Consider the following 24020-nt stretch of genomic DNA (forward strand, 5'->3'; position numbering starts at 1 on the left):
AAGTGCATTTGATTCAAGCGTTTAAAAAGTGGAAAAAGCACTCTAAAGAACAGAAGTGGCAACACCGTAAACTAACCGTTTGTTGTGTGGCTGTAAGATTTTCCATTTCTTCATGTGTTACCCAGACATTTCCCGTAGTCTAACATGACCCCACAGTGAACCAATCACATCCAATGAAAGGAAAGCAGTAACAAAGAGGAAAGGTTGCAGAACATATAAGCAATTGGTACATATAAGGAGTAGGCGTGGGCAAAAGCAATGGTTTCTAGTCTTAAGTATAGGTTATCTATCTAAAATGATGGCGTAGAATAAAAGCCTATCAACATGGATCACTTTTCTTCAAAGATATTAGCAAAATTGAATGTGATAAATAGCTTACACTGATATAATTAGCAGACAAACACCTGATTATACCATAATCCGAAAAACGCAGTTGTAACCTAGTACGTAATCCCAGGACTCACAAATAGGTTTAGACTGCAAGGTAGATATACCCATGGCAGGGCAATTCACATTAACTTTGGATGACTAAATTTTGATGTCTCTCTTATATTTATATATACATATATATTTATATATATGCACACACAGAGACAGGTGGGCTCTGGGTTTATGCAATCTCAATCACCGTTTGGAGTTAATGGCCTCGCATGGATTAAAAAAATAAAGAGCATCCAATTATTTTACAAATTTCTGTACATACATGTATACTTTTTCTGTATTACAAATTTTGGGGGGTTGTGTCAAATAATGAGGCAAATAACACGTATTCTAAATATTTTAGATTACACTTTAGATTGCATACTTTACTGATATAAGATACTCTCTCCCTTAAGAAAAATGGACAATTACTCCTTCATTTAACTTCTATGAAAGGAAAAGGCATCCTACTTAAATAATCATGTGTTCACCTACAATTTAAAATACATTTCCAGAAATTCTTATTTGAAGCTCAAATCTTTTCAATTATATACTTATGGTAGAACTTTTAAAAATTTCTAGAGAAGCTCCTACAGGTTCTAGAGGAAGTTTGATGCTGGATCACTTTTCTTACCGTCCTTGAGGTGGGAGGGGCAGATGGACTTGTTAGTGACATGATCTCTTGAATGGCAAGCCTCAGCTTCAATCTGTGCAGAGGATTACTGATTCCAATTTCGCGCTGTATTTCTGTATCAGACAAGGCTGACATGATAGCACCACTTTTCACATTTGCTCGGCAAGCAGCCACATACCAGGCTGGCATCCCTACCCATAGCTGAAATACAAAACAGGAAGTAAGCAAGATATGTAAAACCGTCCTACACCTAAAATCTTAAATTCCTTCTTTAAAAACAACAACAACAACAAAAAAAAAAAAAAAAAAAAACCCAAACCCACAACCACCTCAGACCACTCACCTCTAACCACACAACTACAGTAGGCCCATCCCACTGTGCAAAAGGTAATCCTTGTTTTCTGGCTTCCTCAAGCAACTCATGCCTGCAATTACAGAAACTGTTATTAAAACAAGGAGAAACTAATGCATATTTAAAAACTTAAGCACTGCATTCACATTACTATTTAACATTTAGTTTTCTTCCTTTCTCATCCTTACAGATGCAATGATGTATCTGCTAAGGCAAAGGAGGACTACACACTGATGCAAGCTGAACTGGATAGAAAATTTTTAGTGTGGTGGAAAAGCTGAAACTTGCTTTTGGAAATACAAAAGAACTACATGTCTCTGACAATGCTACTGACACTCTGACACTGCTACCACAAAGCTGAGATGTTTAACCTGTCAGTCAGATCCTCAATTGGTGCAACTGTCAGTTCAGCATGGTAGAGTGAACCAAAGCAGTCAATTTTCCTCAACACACAGATTCAAAACCTGTAGAAATTCAACAGTAGATCAGATCCATGCCTTAGAAATGGTACTGTCCATCAAAGTTGAGGCTAGAAACTGGGAACAGTAACCATTTTTAACTGATGAACTTCAGTATGCAAGAGCAAGACTGTCACAACTTCAGGCACAGGTTTGGACTACTGTTAAATTGAGAGCGCCACACTTCAGCAATTACACTCTGAAACTCATATCTGATCTCCTGTGACTACAACACTTCTTTAGCTATTTTGAAACAGAACAGACTGAAGTTTCAATATCAACTATTAAGCTTACAGAAAAAAATGGCAGCTAACAAGATCCTTATGTGGCTGTCCAAATTGTTTCATATTAAAGGGAAGATAAAATGTAGTGCTGCATGTAGTATAACATGCAAAGTTGTTTAGACGTCTCTATGAAAAAAATGAATGAAATCATCTGAAAACACACATTTAGGCTGGCTACATGACTTTGAAAATTAGGTATTTACAGTAAGTCTCCATTCCTTCTCCTCAGAAGTTTATAGAGAAATGAGTTCATCTAAATTGTCTGATTTTTTACTGCTGTATGTTTTTCTAATTTTTCTATTCATGCCTGCAAACACAGGATTAAGATACACAGCAATACTACAGATTCAAGATCTTATGTTACACATTTATATTTTTGTTACAATTAAAATAAACGAAATCTTCCCCCCTCCCTCCAGAACTGTATTGTTTAATAGTTTTAAGTTTTTTTTTTTTTTTTTTTTTTTTTTTTAAGTTAGAGATTTTACAAAGTTCTCACACAACACAGATCTTGAAAAGAGGTTACTGACAGACCAGTAGCCTTTTTTGCTACTACTGCAAAATGGATATGAAATATCCAATTCATTCTTCTGGACAAAAGACTAACACAGCAGCCTCATATTAGATTGATTAGTATCTAAATATGAAAAATAATCAATGACATCATAAAAATGCTAGCAACTGTTCTGTAAAAACCCGTATGAACAATAACTCCTATTACTTCACAAGAATCTCCAATACTTGATCCTAATTCTCTCAAATCATTAGGACTAAACACATTCAGTTTTAATTTGTTATTTAAAGTTAAGAAAGAGGGACAAAATAAAATACTATAATGTCCATTGGAAAGAACAGAATAAAATGCTTAATATTGTACTAGTCAAAAAGGAATACAGTGTTTTCTTCCAAGTAATTTAACTTCAAAATTGGTGCACTTGTCTTCAGGTCTTTCAGGTCAGTATGGCAAAATGGCTACATAGTGAGGGAAGTCCACTAGAGATGAAGAAGCAGAGATGCCCACAGCCTCATGTCTGACTAAACTACCTGATGAGAGCAGCTGATTCCAGGCCCCTCTCCACCAAGCTTATAAAGCTACCTCGGGGCCTGTAGTTCTTGTATCAAAAGTTTAAGAAGTTGTGATGCAAATTCTAAACTCATGACAGTATCACGCACAGAAAACATTTGTGTGGCGGGAAACAAATGTAACGAGATGGACACAAACATGTAAAAATAGAAACAAACTCGAAGTCTGAGAGCTAACTTCACACAGAAATTATTCAATGAACCCCAAAAGAAATGCTTCCATGAACTAGAAAACATACTGTAGAATTCATTCATACGCAAAAGATGACAAAAACTGAAGTCACACTTATCAAACTGAAAGCTCAAGACATAGCATAAGCATAGAACATCTCTCAGTAAGAATTCAAGGGCAGAAGCAGTGGGTATTTACAAATGAGGTACTATAATGTTTTTTTGTCTACAGCAAAGAGTTTTACTTTGCAAACATCTACCTTCCAACTTCACCAAGAAACTCATTGCATTCCAGCAATACATGATCAGATTGTATCAAGATCACAATTATCTCCTAAGCCAAACGGGTAACACAGATGATACACCAGTTTACTTTCACATGCCATCTAATTACACCAATTAAAAAAATAGGTGCAAATTGCATCATGAAAATTTTGGGAGGGGGAAAAAAGCATACTGTAGTAACTTTGGCATTGTTAACAGATGGTATAAAGTTGTCCCTCTGAAAGATAAAAGGATGCCAAAACAGGTGACAAAACCAAGAGACTGATGTTTACAGACTTAATGAAGAATTGGCTGAACATCATTTGGAATGAGAAATCAAGCATGCTGTTGGAAGAGAGAAAAGCTTGTTGTTAGATGCATTCAAAAGGCCTCTAATAACCGTAGTGAAGAACACCAAAGCACTTGTGGTGTTATATGAAGAGAAATGCTGTCACAACTGCAGGTGCTTGATGTAGTAGTGAACAGGCAAGACCTTTAAAGATCATCTGAAGTCTTACAAGTTGCTCTTGGCAAGCAACCATGCTCTAACCCTTCTAGGAAAATAAAGAAGCCTAGTGCAACACCATTATGTCACTGAATTAAGAGAGCAAGGGAATGGGTAAATCCAGGAGTTGTAGCCAAAAGTTTTATGAAATGCCGTATTTCAAGTTTCACAGATGAAACGGAAGATGACTTATTTAGAAGTTGATAATAGAGAAAACACTAAAGGAAAAAAAAATGAAGATGGTGAAGAGAGTGACAGTGATCGAAATAAAATGATAGTGATGGAAATGATGAAGAAATACAAGCTGTAAAAAGTAAAGGCAATAGTTATGAGATGAAAACAGAGCAACTCCAGGCAAAGCATCAATAGAAGGTTGTAATATATTGACTACAGATATGTAAATCAAAAACCTTTCATGCCTAAATTTTTATATAGGAGGGTTATCTTAAATTTAGGGTTGCCTTCCTTTTTGATTAATACAGTATTATTGAAAGTTTGTTGTGTGAATGGAAAAGTATAAATACAGCTGTGGCAAACATTATTAACAGTACAGCTCACAAAAAAGAGGAACAGCACGGACGAATCACTAAACAACTCAAAACTGGTTAGCAAAGAATGACAGTTTTACAGAAATATCCTGTAAGTGAATGGCCAAAACTACCTACTACTGTAAGCCACTTAAAATCTAAACTAAAAAACTAATTCCGACTAAATATGGTCAAAACATTTTCATTATAAAAATTCACACCATGCAAATTAAGATGTAACATTGAACTAGCATTAAAAAGATACTGGATACATTTCAGCAAAATGTTTTCACAATAAATATTTCTGAAACTAATATCTTCTGTGATTGACTTTTAAGGTCTTTTTATATATTGGTAAAAATGCAAACAATTTCTCATAAATTCACAATAATCCTAATGAAATAAGTACAAACTTACCCTGATTTTGCACTATCACATCAAATGGTAAACAAAAAGAAAATAAAACAATGAAGGAAAAAAATAAAACTAAGATTAAACTGAACTCAAAAGCATACGAAAAACAACAGACATATAACACATACTGTACTTTAGCTCTAACTATAAACAATTTTTTATGAGTAAAGACACTGAACACTACTCTCAACCTGTTTATGTACATGCATGCAGAAACGAAACAGATAAGCAAACAGAGATTAAAAAAAGAGAAAACAGTACAAACATTAGTAGTCCTTACTGTTTCAAACATACAGGTAATTGGTATTCTTTGTCAAGCTACTCTCCTACTTCTCACTTAATGCACGTGTGCATGTAGCCAAGGCTGTCTATGCACTTGCACTGTCAGCCTTGAGAATTTGTTATAGTCCTTTCCGTTTTCAGGGTCAGAGTCAACAGCAAATCAAAGCAATTTTGTTCGTTTGTTTTTGTACTGAACATGTGGTAATACTGCTTCCTGTATTCAGAAGCCTGTGCAGGATTCTGGAACAGCTGAATTAAGGTGTATTACTTGGATTTTTAATTTGGCAGATTTCTTTCTCATGAAGGTCAAAGAGCTCTGCTGCTGCTCTCAGCAGTGAGAGCAATCCAACTACAAGTGTTTCCATCAGTACAGCCTTGCTTCATGCCTACTTTAACCGGAATCTCCAACATATAGGTATCTTCCTATGAGCAAGTATTTATCCATACTTTATACCTATTGGCTATATAGAGTTGCAAAACATCAAATAATCATTTGCTCCCAGCTTTTGCTCTACACAAGTCAATTTCAAAATAGAAGTTTTCATTTCTCAAATATACACTTGCTTCCCAAGCAACTCAGTAAGTAGACGACAGCCAACAACACGCAACCATGAGGTATACTTTAAGTAATGGTAGTAAATTTTTGAAAGACAAGGAAAAATATATGTATTTTTAATGTATACATATATACCCTATAAAATTTAATTTTTATATTTTTTTATTTCTTAGTCAATATAATAATTTATAATAATACACAAGAATTCTATTTTTATACACAGAGATATATAAATTTTAAACAAAGACAAATGACAGTTTATCTGCACTTGCACCTTTTCTATTTATTAAAGCAAGGCAATATAGATTGTTTACTATGGAATGAAATTTGTTGGTGACACTGAGAAAGATCTAAATTGTTCAAGGATAGGCCTACCACTATTCAGATGTCACCAGGCTAAAGCTATTTATTCAATCAAGATACAGTATGATTTTAAAGCTTTGCAGAAAAGGGAAAATACGAGATCATAACAATGTAAGATCGCCTTCGCTGTAACAGTCTGAAGAAAGACAGTTGAGCATTCTGTCATATAAACAAAACCACATTCCTTCCTCACTTTTCAAACCAACACACCACTGGTTTTCATTAGCAAAAGCACCTGACATTATTTTCCTTCGTCAATAGAAATTAGATGTTGCAAGGAATCTTAGAGAGAGAAAACTTTGCACACTTTCTTTTCAATATTCAAGCAAAAAAAGCAAGACATAAATGTCTGATCACAGTGAGCTTTATCTGAAACAGGAGTAGTGACAGCCAAACAGAATAAAAGCAACAAGGTATATGGCCCAGCTCTGGAAGGGAAAAAATGCAAAGAATGCCTGCTCCTGCTTACATAGGTTTGATTGTTTTCTGTATTATCATTTGAGCATCATGGAAAAACAGATTTCAGCTGTTAAAGTAAATGAAAAATAATCTCAAAATAACCTTAAACAGAAGTAAAAAAAACATAGTGAAAACACAAAGGAACTAGCAGCTGCAACACAAAATGGAAGAGTTTCAGTCATCTGTTGAAAAGCAGCAAATATGTCCAGAAAGATTCCCTACATTCAAAACATCTCAGGTGGCTCTTTCATGCTCTAGTGCAAATAGCAGCCAAAGACAACTTTGGGAAAAAATTCAAATAAATTAAACCCAAAGCAGGTATTAAATATAACAAAACTGAGGCAAAAGTTTCGTAAGAGTCCGATTTTATCTCCAATATTGTTTATCACTGCATTAAAATAATACACTTTCAGCACTGAAATCAATTTCAAACTTGGCAAGACCTAACTACTATATTAAAGTTCTGGAAAAGTGAGGGGAAAAAAGTCCACAAAGGACTCTACTGGGCATGAATACCTGAAAAAGAGAGAATCAGGAAAAAAAATAAATTCAAGACAGATAATTAAAAATGTAAGATAACTTACTTTTTCTGCAGTTTCCTGGTTTTTTCTGCCTGACCTCCAAGTTTGCTGAGACCTAATGCATCCTGAGAAGAACTATCTGCTTCTCCCATACCAACTAGAAAAAAAAAAAAAAAAAACACAAAAACACACCAACTTTGTATCTTCAAGTTTGGCCACACAGTTACAATTCAAAAACCACTACTGAATTCCAAAAGAGAAATATTCAACCCTTTGTAATGTTACTGATCAGAAATATACACTTTGATTTTATCAGGAAATCTCCCCTTCCACTTAACTGGCACAGAAACCACCAGCACAACAAAGCTTTCTCTCCATCAGATATGCCCATAAAACAGCACTTAAACACACACAGCAGTTAGAACTTGTATAAAGGACCATCCTAGAGAAGTGTATGTGCTGAGAATTGTTTTTTCTTAACATTTATTATAATCATACTCTCACTCCTATACTCGCTTGGTTATCATAGCCAAGGGGTGGCTACGATAACAGCTAATAATGAATAGTTATTCAGATACTACATCAAAACCAACCACAACAGAGATCCATCCCCACTAGAAGAACAGAGAAAGCAATGACATTGCAGGGAGTAGTAGGAGCAGGGGCAGAGAGGAGGAAAAGGAACAAGGAGACTACAAATACTCCTCTCCTACGCAGTTTTCCGCTCATACTCTAGTCTTGATGGCAAAACCTATATGGAAAAGATGAGTTTTACTACAGATTGCTGTCAGGACACCTCCACAACATATCATATATAAGCTTTTAATTTGGAAAGTGATGTGATGTGAATGCTTTGCTGGCAATTCCAGGCAGTGATCCTACCAAATTTTGACTGGAATATTCATAAAAGATTATGAAATGTGTATCAGTTTTAAATAAATATGCTAAATAGATTCATGGACTAAATAGATATAATTCATCGTTATTAAATACAATAGTCACTGTATTTACAATAGTTACAGATACAATAGTCACAATAGAACTAATGATTTGGATAATCTTGGGGTTATCTATCTCAAAAGATGCCAGTTTTCTACCTCCATTTCAGATGTGTAGCTTCATTTCATTTGATTTGGATTATACCACTAACAAAACACACAGAAGTTATAAAATCTATAGGAAGGCTTAACTGTAAGACTTCCATGGTTAAGTGTTTATAAGACAGAGTGCAGTGATGACAGAACCCATTTAGAAGCCAAAGCTTCCAGGCTCATACATCACTACATTTTCTAGTTGAACTAATACTTACTAAAAAAAAAGCGTATAAAAATACACAAATTTTATTTTCTAACAAAACTTTAAGACAAATTTTCTAAAGAAAGAAAATTAAAGAAAGTATTCATAGGCCTTATTAACACAAAGGGCACACTGCCTCATCATCTTCATAGTAACTGATGACTACTAGTCCTAAAATTAGAACTGCAAATTCGCTATGTGTTGTTACATGTTTTATTGACCTCTAACCTGGAAAAAATCATGCTCACTTAATGGGTGGTATTTCACTGCATGAGTTACTGAAAGTGCCACCTCCATTGCTGCATCACATCAAGCCAAACTTGGAAAATCCCAACGATGACTTCCCATTTTAAACAGGTGTGCTTCTGGGTTACAAAGTTTATTTGTGGATAAAAAAAATTGTCACTAGCCACGCTGTCAATCTTGAGGATTGGATTATTTCAATAGTGCAATGACTTGCAATGGAAATAGCCACTATTTATTTTTCAGCAAGTGATAAAGATTGTTATGATCAAAAACCAGGCAGCTTACTAGCAAGAGACAGACCTCTCAGAAAATCCAAAGCAACCAACTTTATCTTCATACTACATTGTTAGCTGCACTAATTTTCACAGTCCTCTCTACAGAGGAATCTTGTTGCAACAAATATATGCTAGTGGAAAATGACCTGGTATGGCCTTTCAGCAGTACCTGCTGTGCAAGCGATGAAGCTGCGTGTTAAAGTGATTTGTCTTTCTGAAGTCTGCCTAGGACACATTTACCTTGTCCAAATGGTGTACAACACAGAATTTAGCATAAAGGATAGTTAGTATGTAATAAATGCACACTAATTTACATTATTTGTGATAGCAAATGGTTTCTGACCATAATTTTTCAAGTCCAATTCTCAGATAACATTTGACAGTTCTTCACCAGTATTCTCATTTATTACGCAACTCACTTATCTGTCTTGTTCGTGTTGTCTTGGAAATATGATTCTTTGTTTATGGGATGTGTTCATTACTAGTGGTAATTGCTAGGAACCAAATGGCACTACAACCAAAATGGATGCAACAGCACTTTTACCCTAGTATTTTTTTGCTGATTTATACTAATACCTGAAAAATTCATCCTGCTAGCAAGGCCACATCTGAGTTCCAGCACATATAACAAATGTCTTCAAGTGTGCAGCTTCTGTTATTAATACACTAATAGTTTCCATAAATATAATCACCTGGCTACTGGAGGCGTTGAACTGCTTTGGAAGCATCAACCAACCAAAGCTGGCCTATATTAGAATGCAGACAGTTGCAAACCAACCTAAGAAGTATCAGCTTTTTTTTCATTATTATTTAAAAGGGCTTGGAACCTTGAGCTAGTTTTTCTGTTAAAAGAAACAGCATTTTTAATTTTAGAAATTCCACCATATTAGTTATGCTGCTAGCTTTATCCATCATTTTGCTGTGGCAAGCATTACAAAGTTTTTATTTGCCCTTCCAGTTCTGTTACATTCCATTTCAAAACCAATTTCCATACTTTCAAAATCTACCTCTTTATGATTACAAATCAACACTGATTTTTTTTTTCTGTTTAGTTACTGCTAACCGTTGGCTGAGTCACACACTCTTGCAAGACCTGTTTCAGTTCAATATTTACTGAAAGGCCTCAGGTCACTTGTGGGCATAAACATGGGCAGGAACCATCTCCTGCAAAGCCAGACTAGTAATAAAAGCAACAGATAGGACTTAGCTTTCTTTTCCTGACTCAGGTCCAAGAAGTAAACTATGGCCTTCAGTCTCCATCATGTTGGCGGATCAGTGTAATGAACTCCATAACATAATGACTCTTAATTATGAAAATCAGAGATGAGTGAACTACTAAGTACTGATATGCAAGAAAACAAATTTGGCGCTCAGCCTTTTTCCTGATGGACCCACGTGCCTGTCTACTGAATTGTCTCAGCTTTGATGCTCCAGCAGGAGCATCTTTATATTATATACAAAAATTATCTATTTTTATATTTAAAATCTATTTCTATACAGGCAGTGATGGCAATGAGACTAACACAATCGAACTCTGTCTTCCTGATGGAGGCATGAAGAAAGGTCTACTAAAAACCAGAGTAGAAGATAGCAAAAAACAGCATGCTGAACTTGTGCACTATAGTCATAAAAGGACCTACCAGAAAACTTAGTATCACTAGTTTGGAAAAAATGCTGCACATCAGCATCAAAATAATCATACACACATATATGGAAATATACATCCTAAAAATCATATTCTCTCTAATATGCTGATAAAGATAAAGCAAACCAACCTTGTCCCAATGTGTCTTTGCTGGTTTGTCCAGGTCGTCCCTTTTCTTTCTTGCCAAACAAGCGGCCAATAGAGGATTTGATTCCCTTCTTTTTGGGGGCCTTATGAAGGGAATCTTGGCTACTATTGCTGCTACTAGGATTACTTGCTTGCCCGTCTTGTGAGCCTGTTGAACTTCACAAAAAGAAAAGTCATAAAGGAGCACGTGCACAGTAACATAGGAAAGACAGCTTCTGCTTTTGTGCAAACTAATGAAAACTCAAACTCACTAACGACATCTATTTTCAGTTTTTAATGAGTCACATGGAAAGAAATAGATCTATTAAAATGTGTCATTATAGAGAATAAATAATGTAAACTAAATCATGCAATAAAAAGGAATAGAATATATACTACAACAAGGACTTGCACGTGTATCTTACTTTTTAAAAGTAATAAGTACTTTAAGTACACTTCAGAAAGTCCAACGCTTATAAACCCTTATAAATTAAGAGACAGGTGAAGTTTAAAATTCTTGAGTAGAATCCATCCCAGTTTCTTACTCTGAAAACAGCATACGCCAACTGAAAATGATGAAACTTTTGTAACTTTTCCCTACATTTATAGCCTAGGAAACTTCAGAAAGGAAACTAAAATTTTTCTCTTTTGTTTTTAAAATATGAAGTAAATTTCACACAGAATTCTGGTACCAGAAGAATTCACATAAAGCCAACTTTCAACTATGAACAAAATCTGTACTATTTACGCTACATACTTACTCATTTATGTGTTCACATTTTTCACTGTTAAGATGCATTTCAATATCTCTGTTAAAACTCCTTTAAACTCAACAGCTTTGCTGCCGAAGTATTTTAGTCTGATAATCTGAAATACCAGTTAAGTTACTGGTAGGTATCACTCTTTGCAGCTACTTACTTTCTTATGTCTCTGATATCTTCATGGCTCACTGTATGCAGAGCGCCTTTCTGGACTCTGTCCAAACGTAAAGATCGAGGTGAGGATGGTGGTGATGTCTCACATTTTATTGTGGTTTTATCATCTCGTACCTCTTCTCTAGAAGCTGGAGACTAATGATAAATGAATGAAAACTTGAGAATTTGGTTGCAATATGCTAAAACATGATTCTAGTATCAATGTTACACAAAAGATTAAAAGGAAAAATTATCATTTCAGTGGGAAAGGCCTCTTTTGTCCCTTCTTATTCTGGAGCTGCATATTTTACCTCTGAATTCTTTCTAAGTTTCCTGTTACCTCTCTTGAAAAACTAAAAGATTTCAGTCTTAACTAAAAAAAATGAGCAAGCAGCAGTCGTCCTTTACTCATACATAGGACTAAGAACTAAAGTAATTTCATCAGCTCTGTAAAGTCTCTTCTGTTAAGCATTAGATGCTTTATATTCTTAACATCTAACAGCATATAATCTTGCTCTATTATAGGGTAATCCTCCAAACACTTTCTCATATTCTCCTGCTTTCCATTTATGAGTTAATGGTCAGGAAAGGAAAAGAAGAGGCATGCTAGTAAATAAGCTGAAAATTTTTACCTTTCTACGGTGTTTCCTTAAATCACTAGGCTGACAGATGCATGCAAAGAAAAGAAATTTAGAAGATCTATATTTATTGTAAACTGTAGACAAATTCAAGCCACTAGCACAGACAAAATATATTCAAGACACTGGAACAACAACAGCTATGGCACAGAAAAAGATGCACATTAAAAAGTAAGATTCAAATGACAAAATATCACATGCACGAGAGAGAGAAAGTGAGAGAGAAAGAGAAAGCGAGAGAATCAGTAAAGTACATGTGGAAGTGAGGTGCTGTTTTTCAAAAGCAAAATTTCCAGTTTCGTGTCAAGGACTCCTCTTGAACATAACATAAACTGCAGTTATCGCAGGCAAGTTTAGTGTGTGGTCTGCATTACACCTGTCTTTTCATATCTTGGTCATTTTTGCAGTTTTGTTTCCTACACAGCACAAAAAGCTGATATACTGTAGTAACTCCAAAATAGAGTGCAAGCAGTAGTTCACTTCCATACAGTAATTGTTTTCTATTGTGCTTCACAGAATCACAGAATGGTTGAGGTTGGAAGAGACCTCTGGAGATCATCTAGTCCAACCTTCCTGCTCAAAAGCTAGGTCACTGAGCACTTTGCACAGAATCATGTGCTTGACCTCCGATATATGACTAGAGCTAGTATAACGATTTTTGTTTAATGTAGAAAAGGCCAAATGATTCCTTCTTATGGTTAAAAAGAAGGGAAAATACCTTTTTCAGTATACATATATATTCATTTTGTAAAGTCTGCAAGATATTTAAACACTCTTATGAGAGACTGAAATGAGACCAGTCAGTATTTTACAGTACATCTACAATATTAGTGTTTGACAGTATCCCTCATCTACTGATTGATATAGCACAGGCATGATGCAAGTGCAGTAACCCAAGACAATAAAGTGTGGTAAGTATGACATTACATGCACAACTATAAGTATGGTTTTTAAATGCATATGCAATTCTGGAGACAAAAAAAAGATATATAGGACTACGTTAGAGGACGAGCTTTTCCTAGAAAGTGCTTGCAAATCTAACATGCTAAAAAGTATTTAGGTTTGCTTAACACTTGAGGAAAAACAAAAATAGCTGAAAGCTTGTATTTTGTTTTTACAAATAGATATACATATATAAAATATCTCCTAGAAGGATTATTTTTTCTAAGTAGTTATATGAATGTCAGAGAATGGATCCATCTTTCTCTACTCACTGAAGTACTAGCCCGAGCTGCTACTAGGTCAAATATTAAGTCTAACAGATATTTCTTCCACCTAAAAGTCTCAAGAGGCTAAAACAAGGTACTAGCATTAATTACTATTAAAAAGAACTGCGATATAAAACATTCAATCTTCAAAATTAATGCAAAACAATAAGATATGTAGATCACTTCTTAACTGAATATTCAGTGGAATAGTGGACTGCTAAAAATAAACTCTATATCAATGTGTTTTACTGATGTTTAAACTAGAGGGAGCAACTGGCTGCTGTACCAGTTTGGGAAGGAAACATTCTTCTAGGAAGAGAAAGTAGAAAAGAGCAAGACCAGAACAGCAAAAGGAGTATCTAGGCATGAGATACCAACCACATAACAACTTAGGTTTTGAACTTTTTTTTTAATACATGATTATGACTATAGCTTATACTTCTTAGAGAATGTGAAAGACAGCAGTAGAAAAACCTAGAGAGACTAAAAACACAGCTGAGTAAGAAAAGAAGGGGAAAAAAATTAAATTATACCTCCCCTTTCATAAAGAAAAGGAACACCATCTTCTGGTAAATTAAAATCAATGGATACTTACTAGCGTCATGATACCTAGCCTGTCCACTTCCCGAGCTGGACTGTGTGGGATCCGCCTTGGGGTAGAGCGGCCACTGCCAGGAGGTGAAGACCCAGCAAGGGAACCAGTTGCATATGGAGGAGGAATAGAGCTCATTGACCGAAAACGACCGTGGGTGTCCAAGCTTCCACTACCTACTCTGCTTTCAATTTCCTCTGCCCGTTGTTCTGTATTTTCCTTTTCTTCTTGTATAAGTCTAAAAGGAAAGTCCAAAAGAACACGACAGTCAATCACCACAGAGAGGATAGCTGACCCAGGCATAATAAAAAACCCCCAAATGATAATAACCACCCCCCCACAATACTTACAAGACAGAACAGCCACACTGAATCTTCTAATCCAATGAAGGAAAAAAAGGTAATAAATATAACTGCTATTACCACTTCACAGGGGGTTCTGTCAAACTAGTAATACATAATCCCTTCCACAAATGGGACTGAGGCTTTTAAGAGAGGAAAACAAAGCATTTTCTTAAACAAAGACCTGAAAAGCATAGGCACACAGGAACCTAAGGAAGGCAGCTTAGGTACAGAAGGCTGTTCTATTATTTTTAAGTATAGCAACACATTAAGTCTGAAAATATCTGGAATAATAGTAAAAATACATGGGCAACAGACAAAAACTAGTAGTCCTCGCTAGACTTGCAACTGAAGAGCTACTGTCACAATGCATGTACTTCCACACACTTTTTCCACTGCAACATACCAGTGTTCCTTTCACAAGGATTTTGTAAGGTTTAACTGGAAGGTGCTTTGTGCATCATTAAAGTATTTTTCCATACAAATGTCATATGACAAACATTTTACTATTAAATTAAAGCCTCTATTTCATCCACAAAAAGAAAAAAAACGGAAGTATTTCCAAAAGTATTCCATACATCTCAGCACTTCAAACTCTTATGAAACAGAGGCTATTTTGTTCCATGAAACTTAGGTGGCACATTGTAAAACCCAGAATAGGTACCCCAGGTATGATCAGTAGTGTAGCCAGTCCTAAGCAGCTAAGACCTAGCACATGCCAATGAAGTGCATACTAGTATCTTGTACTTCCACATAACAGCTGTATCCACAACTACTGTCTGATATATAACTTTTTTTCCCCCATGTAAATTTAAAAGCACTTTACAAGTTGTCAGTACTATAAATTAACTACACTAACTATAGTACTATAAATAAACATTCCTCTCTCCACCCAGTGAAACTGAATGGACAAAGATATTTGCTTGTAACCACACACACACACAAAATGGGTAGTCATTTTCAATTTCCAGCCTGGCAGAAAATTATAACAGCAGATAAACCATACCTAATCTCTTTGTTGATTGCATCCAACTGTTCCTGAAGCATCATGGCCAAAGTCTGAGCATCAGCCTGACCACTTGGTGACAGCAGATCAACTGAACTGAATATAGTCTCCCTATCATCCTCACCATCAGACACATCAACATCACTTTCAAATGCTTGTGCCACATTTGCCAATACACTTGCTTGCTGGGCTCGCTCCCAGTCTTGCTCATTCAGAGTCTGAACCTATTAGAATAGAATTGAAAATAAAATCAAGCTCAAATGGGAAAAATATGGCATTTTTTCTGTTTTTCAAGATGTTAAAAATATTTTTTTAAAAGTCCACTTACATGCTGAATGTATCCATCAAGACAGCAATATGCAGAGAAATGTAAAAACAAAAGCTATAATGTAGAAAACTTTGCATCTTACAGTTAAGCAGAATTTAAAAATGGATAACACCAATGAATAAATGATAACATCACTTATCTTGGCCATATACACTCTAAGTTACTGCAGAATTTTGCTAACAAATCCAATGAAAATTTTGGAATCAACTTTATATAATGAGAACTTACATGTCCTGAAAGAGACTCTGAAATTGCTTGCAAAACAACAACATGTTAGATTAGTGAATGCAAGTTCAAATCTGAAAATGTACACACATAAGAATACGATCATTTCAATTTGTATACAAGCCTTTCATACTTAAAACAAATAGGATCTCAAAATCCCAACTTTACAATTATTTGATAGTTAAAATGACCAGTAGCAGTGCATTAGTTAATGAAACGGGACATAAGCAAATCTTAAAAATATATTTTGATATATAAAATCTAGCAGTTTTGTTGCTGTGTACTTGTATTCCACAAATTCTTCTTGCAACAGATTAGGTTAATCCATTTTGCTTTGAAAGTTTTTGTTGCTGCTATTTTGTTTTACCGTTCTATTACCTTTGAAGGTTCATCTCTGAGAGCTGCCAAACGCCCTTTCTGGGGACGCCTTAACACTGATGAGGTGCCATAGGAGTCTGTATGACTGTCAGCCACAGATGAAGATGTCATAGGGTATCTGAAATCTGGTACACTACCCAAATGTGGTCGGCTAAAACATGAAGAAATACTTTATCCTTAGGGATGAGGAGAAGGGGAAGGAAAAAACAAACACCAAGAAACCCCAAAAAATCCAAACTCTTCCTATTATCCTACCAGTTCTGATTTTTTTTTTAAAGTAGTATAACTACTGCTTTATGTGCTCTATAATCAATGTGTTTTACGGCTACAGCTAGCAAAAATATGTATAACAAAAATTATGTTTAGCAAGACGACTTGGAAGCAATTAGAAAAAACTGTATTGCAATTAAGTACCAGTACCTATGATGAAGTGATGTGGCTCTGAGTCTCACTTGGTCATTTTCAGCCCTTAATGCTTCAACATTTAGCATAAGTTGATCCTGTAAAAAATACATATAAATATATAAAAATAGGCTTTTTAAAAACATATCAAATATTTTAAACTATTATTTAGTCCTTTATTCTCATTTCTATAGAGCTTAGAACTAACTGATTTTAAATGCTATCCTTTGACAACGTAAAACCTAAAAATTATTTTTGCTACACACTACAGCACCATCACAGAAAGGCATCCAAGGATAATTCCGTTCTCTCTCTACACCGTTAATCTAGGTAATGATATATACTTTAAATAAAACTACTGTACAAAATTCACACATTACTTACTACAATTAAGTGAGTATATTTAATAAGAAACAAGATTTTTCAAGCTTTATGCATAACAGTTCCTAAATGCATCCACTTTTCTGATGTGTTCTAGAGATTTGGAATTTAACGACAAAACAGTTTAATGAATAAGAAAACAACTTCAATGAAAGTCTACAAAAATGGCTAATAGTGACTCTAGTGAAACCTTACCTACATATACAAAAATTCAAAGCACATCCTGCAATATATTCTGAACACATTCTTTGTAATTTTTACAGAAGTACAGCCTCTATAGTTTGGTCTGTCTACGTACTAGAATGATTTGGAGAGCTGCAGTACACCTGTGATTTAATAACCAACAACGAGTATTACTTTGGAACAGATGGCGTGATCAAAAACTTTACTGCAAAGAAATGAAAGGCTCCACTACTATTGTTCATGAAGTGAACTGATCAGGTACCAGGGCAAGAAAACTGCCAGGCAGCCTCTACTGTAAAGATCAAAGTTTAATAAATATTTCTCTCCCTGCAGCTACTTCTTAAAACCTTAAGATTTTCTACCACGAGCATTTCAGGACACCCACTGTTTTAAAAAATAAACTTATAGGAAAATATTTGCCATTAAAAACATTTTGTTTTTCTTTGTACAGGTCAAGCTTATACACACAACAGTATATAAGCGTTATCCAAACTTCAAACTTTAGTAAGTTACCAATATACCCAGCCACTTCACATATTCAGAAGTATGGCAACTAAGCTTTTGAGTAAAAAGCCGTATATTATCTACAAAAGCATCAAACAACTGAGAGGCACTTGATAGGGTATGTAAGCAAAAACACCAAGAACTTACTAAAAATAAGCTTTTTTTTTAAAACAAACTATGCAATGTAAAGTTTTATGGGACACCTCAAACCTGTTCCTGCTATGTTGCAATAGGGCAATTATTTTCCAATATAATGATACAGTAATGTACATCATACCTTTTCATGCTGAAGTTCCTCTATTTGTTTTTTCGCATTTTCAATTTCTCGAAGAAGAGAATTCTAAAACAAAACGTATTGCAAATTATATTACTCAAAGTTTACATTTATCTTAACCATAAACAAGGTGAGCATCATCAAATTTCAGTCACGCCATACATATGTATCTTAAGTCACGGATATCTTACTATGGTGTGCTTACAGCCATTTCTCTTTGGTTATAGCTAATTAGGCATTTATCGTTTCAGGTCTACTGCCCTTTAGCTCATTATTCTCCTTTTGACAAAAATCAGTAAATGAGGCATAATTAAGACGCAGTTAAAGTAATTCAAATGCATTCACTGAGTGACTACTAAGACATCATTGTCTAGTACTATGTTTTCCCATTGCTTTGATTTGCCTGAACTAGAACAATAGTATCTCAGAGTACCTCCAAAACCTGACTTATTGTTCCTTAGTAGCACTAGAACAGAGTTCTTTACAATTATATCAAGATAGCTCAATAACTCCAATAAAGGTATTTACAACTGCTACAGTCTTTTTTTTTTTCAAACTGTTCTCAAACTCTAAGAATCTTCTGAGAGCTAAGAATCATATGACAACTACAATGATCAAACAGATTTCAAATACTGAATTTGACTGTAGTGCTACAAAAGAAAAATTAGAGAGCCCCCTTCTACTAGAAAATTTATAAGCATCATTTTCTTTTCCCTCTGCATTGTTGCCAAAAAGCTCCATTAAACATATTTCCTGGAGTAATACCACTACCTGCACTTTAAGTCTGTAATAAAACTTCATATGCTAACAAACAAGTCACTCTGGGAAAAGAGTACAAGTGATCAAAAGAAAAAGTCTTAAAATTTTACACGTAAATTTATTCCCAATTTATCATCAAAATATGAGCTGGATGTCATAGCAGGAATACTTTACTGGAAGCTGATACTTACAGTGAAGGACCACTAAAATCTCATTATATTCATGAATGTAAATCCGTACATAGGGTTAGGGTTAACCCTAACTCCCCCACCCCTCAACCATTCCTCCAATATGTCATAAAAAAGAAAATGCAGTCACATCTGAAACTGATTTTATAAAGATTGTTAGATCTGATTGATGTTACAATAAGGTCCATAAAAATTCAGAAACATTAGGAGCAGCTAGTGCTCTTGGAAATAGCGGTATTATTTAAAAACACAAGTCAGAAGCTTGCGGGCCTAGATGCCAGATGACAGGCATCTTAACGATTAACTCAAAGAACAAGAATTAGTAGGACTCACATTTGTTATATGCTACCCAATTTTTCCTCACCTCCTAATACACAAAAGCAGGAAGAAGAATGAACTAAATCTTTGTAATGGTTTGAAACGAGGACAGCCCTAGAATTCTTGAAAGACATGTCAGATACCTGTCTAATGGTTCAGAGAAAAGAACTGAGTTGACATGAATCCAAGAGAAAGTAAACATCTATTAAAGTCTGGATAATTTGTTTCCATGACCTTAAAACAAAAGCCACACAGGCTTTTACTAAAAAATTTCCCAAGATCGTTTCACCCTGCTATATAAATTAATTTTTTTTTAACCAATAAAAAGCAACTCAAAGTCAACAAAATACTATTATATGTACTGCTTTGTTTGATGCAGAATAAGGGAATCCTTAAAGATAAGCAAATGGCTTTTTCTTCCAGAAGATACATGAGGAACTAGATCCAAAAGCAGAACAAAAGAAAACCTATATACACATGGGACAGAACTGGAGAAGAGGGACAGAACTATTACGGGGGAAGGATCCAAGATGTGCATTGATGATCAAGGGAACAGTCTCTGTATTCATATAACCTGCCTCAGAACAACCTACACAGGAGAAAGACAGGATACTTTCAACATACAAGAAACCCAGGATGACTCTGTGTAAGTGGCATAGACAAAAAGGAGTAGGAAACAAGAACTGTACTGAAAAGGCTGAAGTTTGAGTCCTAATACTTCAGACATATCTTACACTGGATGACTTTACTCATGCAGTTTACACCAGTCAAGTAGGAAAGGATAAAGCTTCTTAAAAGATGTCTTCTCAACACTGAAGAACCGTGACCAGGGAAAATCTCAAGAAAAGGAATTTTTAAAACATTTTTTCAAAATTCACATTAGAAATTTCCCTTTGCAGAAACTGTTCTATTAATAGAAATTTAGTATTTATTTACTACCATTACACAGACATCACAAAAATACAAAATTGCTAGAGAATGCTGAACATCTAATTAATGAGCACACTGAAACATGACTTAAGGTTACCTTATCTTCCAAGGCAGCCATCCTTTCCTTGAGATGAAGCTGAAGCCTTTCATTGGATTCAGAGAGAAGCTTGTCAACAGTTTCTGACAAGCGCTTATTATGCTCTTCATTCATCTTCTCTCTCTGTCTAGCCTAAGATATATACGGAAACTTCAAAGTTTTATAAACAACTACAATTTATAAATAACTTACAATTTATAATGTCTATAAAGTGATGTCCAGGTTGTCAAAACAAATTTTTTTTTAATCCACATTTATTTTTTTTTTTAGAGAAACCATTTTGCCTAAAGGATAAGAAATATTGCACATACTTTCAGAAGTCTGTAAGATAATATAAGGGACTCTTAAGATTTTAATAATTCAAGAGTTCAAAAATCAGAAGCTTCAAAGTCTAAGCTTATGTTTCATGATCCCACAGATCTCAAAATTAATTCCACTATTATAACCCATGAACCAATTTTTGCATGGTTAGTTAATAAATTTTTTTTTTCCTCTCATCAGAAAGCATGAATAGCAGTTACGTATTTCCAAACTTATTTCAAACTCTGGTTGTCAATTCACAGATTATTCTTAAGATTTAAGGTTGGCTGTGAAACAGTCTCAAATCTCTCAATCAGCAATCTTCCAGCTCAACCCAAATCATTCAGCCTGAACTCTAGCTTTATTTTAGAGACATAAAAACAAATTTGCTGCATGGTGGATCGCCATGGAAGGGATCAGATCCTTTCTTTTAGTTTTGTTTTTGTACCAAAAATATGTACAGTACCCTTTGCAGTTCTTGATTCTTTTCTTCTAGCTGGGCTTCCATCTGTCTGAGACGTTCTTCTATATTGCCGTGTCTCTCCTCAGCCTGTCAATTAGAAAGCAAAACTAGAACTTGGTTTTTCTTACAGAAAGTTTCAAAATTGTAAAGAAAAGTTGATATATCATAAAGTATCTAACATGCTTTGCGCAAACTGCCATTTACAGTAACACACAGTGCAAAACAGATGCCCATTTACTATTGAAAGAACCTAGTGAGAGTTCATATTAAGTAATGAAATAATCCTCTCACTACTCTGTACTGTGAAACAACTATTATTTGCAAATGAGTTTTCAACAGCAAAAGTTCATTCAAACCCACAGCAGTATCAAAACTACAAAATCAAAACTAAATGCATTTTCAGCTTTTCTTCACTGGCCTAGACACTAACACCCTTTGTTATTAATCATGACCAAGCAGAAAGCAGCAAGCAGAAACAAGGACTAATATACAAATTCTACCTTCCTAAGCTTGGTGGTAAGTTCCAATACTTTAGCACCTTTAGCAGCAGAGTTCCCAGGAGACAAAAGGTCAGACTACAGAGCCAGTAAAGGACAGGAAAGATAATAAGGAAAGAAATGAAACTACGACTTAAGAACAAATCAACAAAAAAAGAAAGACATCCCACACTTCAAAAGGTTCATTTGTGATTACTATGTATTATTTTTTCAGACTTCATTATTTTGTTTGCACCTTCCAGAAAATCTTAAAATGACTACCATTACTTTACTCTCCCCCCCAACACACATTCCCCACTTGGTTAACCAAAGAAAAAAGATCAACTTCCCCTTCAGAAATAGTTATTGTTTTAGATGACTAGGATTAAGTGAAATTTAATAAAAAGTAACAAAGTAATTCAGAGAGACATTTTTGTAGAGTTATGAAATGTAAAGTTCGTAACACTGAGTTAACAAAACACCTGCTCAGATTCTGAAGAGCAGAAGCTAATAAGGGTAACTCATTACATTATCTTCATAGAGATGAACAGAAAGTACAGAAAACATGAAAAAACATTTTCTGACTTAGGAACAAACAAAAACTTGACAATAATGATAACAATAAGAACCTATTTTTTGTAGTGGGATGCAATAGGAAAAAAAAAAAAAAAAAAAACTTGAGCACAGCACCAAGCTGACCCACCTTTGAAAGCGCTGCAACTCTCTGTGCCAGCTCAGCTTCCACCTCTGGCAAAGTTTCAGCTTTTCTCAAAGTCTGCTGAAGCTTCTGCTCAGCCAGTTCCAGTCGTTCTTGCAACTGTCTATTCTTATCTTCACTCTACACAGGATTGTGATTAGCAGTATTTAGTGTTAAAATGGTAATTAATTTTCAAAGAGGAAGGGAAAGACGCAGATTACAGGTCTACAGAAAGCAATTTTTCCAAAACAAGTGTCATAATCAAAAGATGGGGAATTTTACCCTTTGTCAGATGAGAAAATTTTTTTCTCTGCAAATTTTTACTGCATACAATTTTATGTATTCTGAAAGCAACTGTATCACTGAATAAACATAGTTGTGGTATGGGAAGCAATATAGAACAAGTGAATTTCCAGTGCCAAGGTCATGCTGAGACTTTGAGTTGCATCTAGGCACAAATTCCTTTGTATTTTAAATAATAACACTGAATGTTACTAAAATATTTAATCAGAGGGATTTTTTTGTTTATGTGGAAAGGTAGTGAGTTCAGCACTTAAAAATTATGACTAAAAGGGTCTTATCATTGACTAATTGTTGTCTGTTTTCCTCTAGTTAGAAAATGGTTAGCTAAATAACCATTTCTGGTTTGTAAAGTTGGACAATTTCATCTAACACACATGAGAAATTTCTTCCTTCAGTAAGGTAAGTTACTTGTATTATATGCTATAAAAATCACCTTTAAACTCCTTCACAAACCCTAGGCAACCTTATCCCAAAAGCAGTAAAATGCAAGACAGTCTAGTACTAGTGCTCCTTGCTAAGCTTCTCAGTTCACAAACAACTCTTTTCAGCTTAAACCCATTATCTCAACAAGTCTTCTCTCCTAGACAGTTCTGTTTATCAGTTTTATTCTTAGATCACAAGCAACAAGCCAGGTGGGCATTCTATTATTCAGCTTCGCACAATTATGTTCTAACTCCATTTATTTCTGCGTATCTTGAAGGCATATTAAGGTTCAGAAGAAACCTTGACTGCTATATGCAACAGATATGTGGGGAGAAGGGGAAAGACACTAGACAAACAAAAGCCAGGAACTTGTATGAGTTTCACACCAATGAGTTTCATACCAAACAGCAAAGATTTAGTAGAGCTACTGGAAGGCTGGATACACAAGAGGAACAAATCTATTAATAAGGTTAATCACCTAGACTGAAAAAAAGGAGAATTTGACAAGTAGACTTATTTTACTTCACGAGTAGTTTCAAATTATGCCACTGAACCATGCAAATGCAAAAAAGATACTAGTGCTTAACAAAAACAAAGCACAATACACAAACTAATCATGGCCAGGAACCAGGAGACATGTAAGTAAAAATGAAGGTAATAAGGAGCTAAAACTTCACCTTGGATTCCAACCTCCTTTTAAAAACATCTACATATTTTCAAATAATGAAAACCCTTTTCCTTTTCATGACATCCCATTTAGCTACAATGAGCATTGTCTGAACCAAGCAAAACTAAGCCAAAATACACCTAA

At 34.9% G+C, this 24020-nt stretch overlaps 1 protein-coding gene across 6 annotated transcripts in view; it reads right to left on the reverse strand.

Annotated features, from left to right (window-relative positions):
* Window positions 1–24020, reverse strand: part of PPFIA1 (PTPRF interacting protein alpha 1) — a 63259-nt gene that overhangs the window by 12490 nt on the left and 26749 nt on the right. For 4 of the 6 annotated variants that reach the window (XM_062575857.1, XM_062575854.1, XM_062575853.1 and 1 more), the window contains 14 exons: window positions 22490–22624; window positions 21314–21397; window positions 20548–20679; window positions 18259–18321; window positions 16932–17011; window positions 16512–16662; window positions 15581–15804; window positions 14237–14471; window positions 11800–11951; window positions 10886–11058; window positions 7357–7450; window positions 1398–1479; window positions 1055–1255; window positions 77–139 (listed from right to left, as the gene is read on the reverse strand). In XM_062575857.1, coding sequence (XP_062431841.1) covers window positions 77–139; window positions 1055–1255; window positions 1398–1479; window positions 7357–7450; window positions 10886–11058; window positions 11800–11951; window positions 14237–14471; window positions 15581–15804; window positions 16512–16662; window positions 16932–17011; window positions 18259–18321; window positions 20548–20679; window positions 21314–21397; window positions 22490–22624 — 1869 coding nt within the window. The remainder of the gene's footprint in view (window positions 1–76; window positions 140–1054; window positions 1256–1397; window positions 1480–7356; window positions 7451–10885; window positions 11059–11799; window positions 11952–14236; window positions 14472–15580; window positions 15805–16511; window positions 16663–16931; window positions 17012–18258; window positions 18322–20547; window positions 20680–21313; window positions 21398–22489; window positions 22625–24020) is intronic. The other 2 variants (XM_062575856.1, XM_062575855.1) reach the window with 1 other exon arrangement.

Source organism: Rhea pennata, chromosome 5 (genome assembly GCF_028389875.1).
Source record: "Rhea pennata isolate bPtePen1 chromosome 5, bPtePen1.pri, whole genome shotgun sequence".
Lineage (NCBI taxonomy): Eukaryota > Metazoa > Chordata > Aves > Rheiformes > Rheidae > Rhea > Rhea pennata.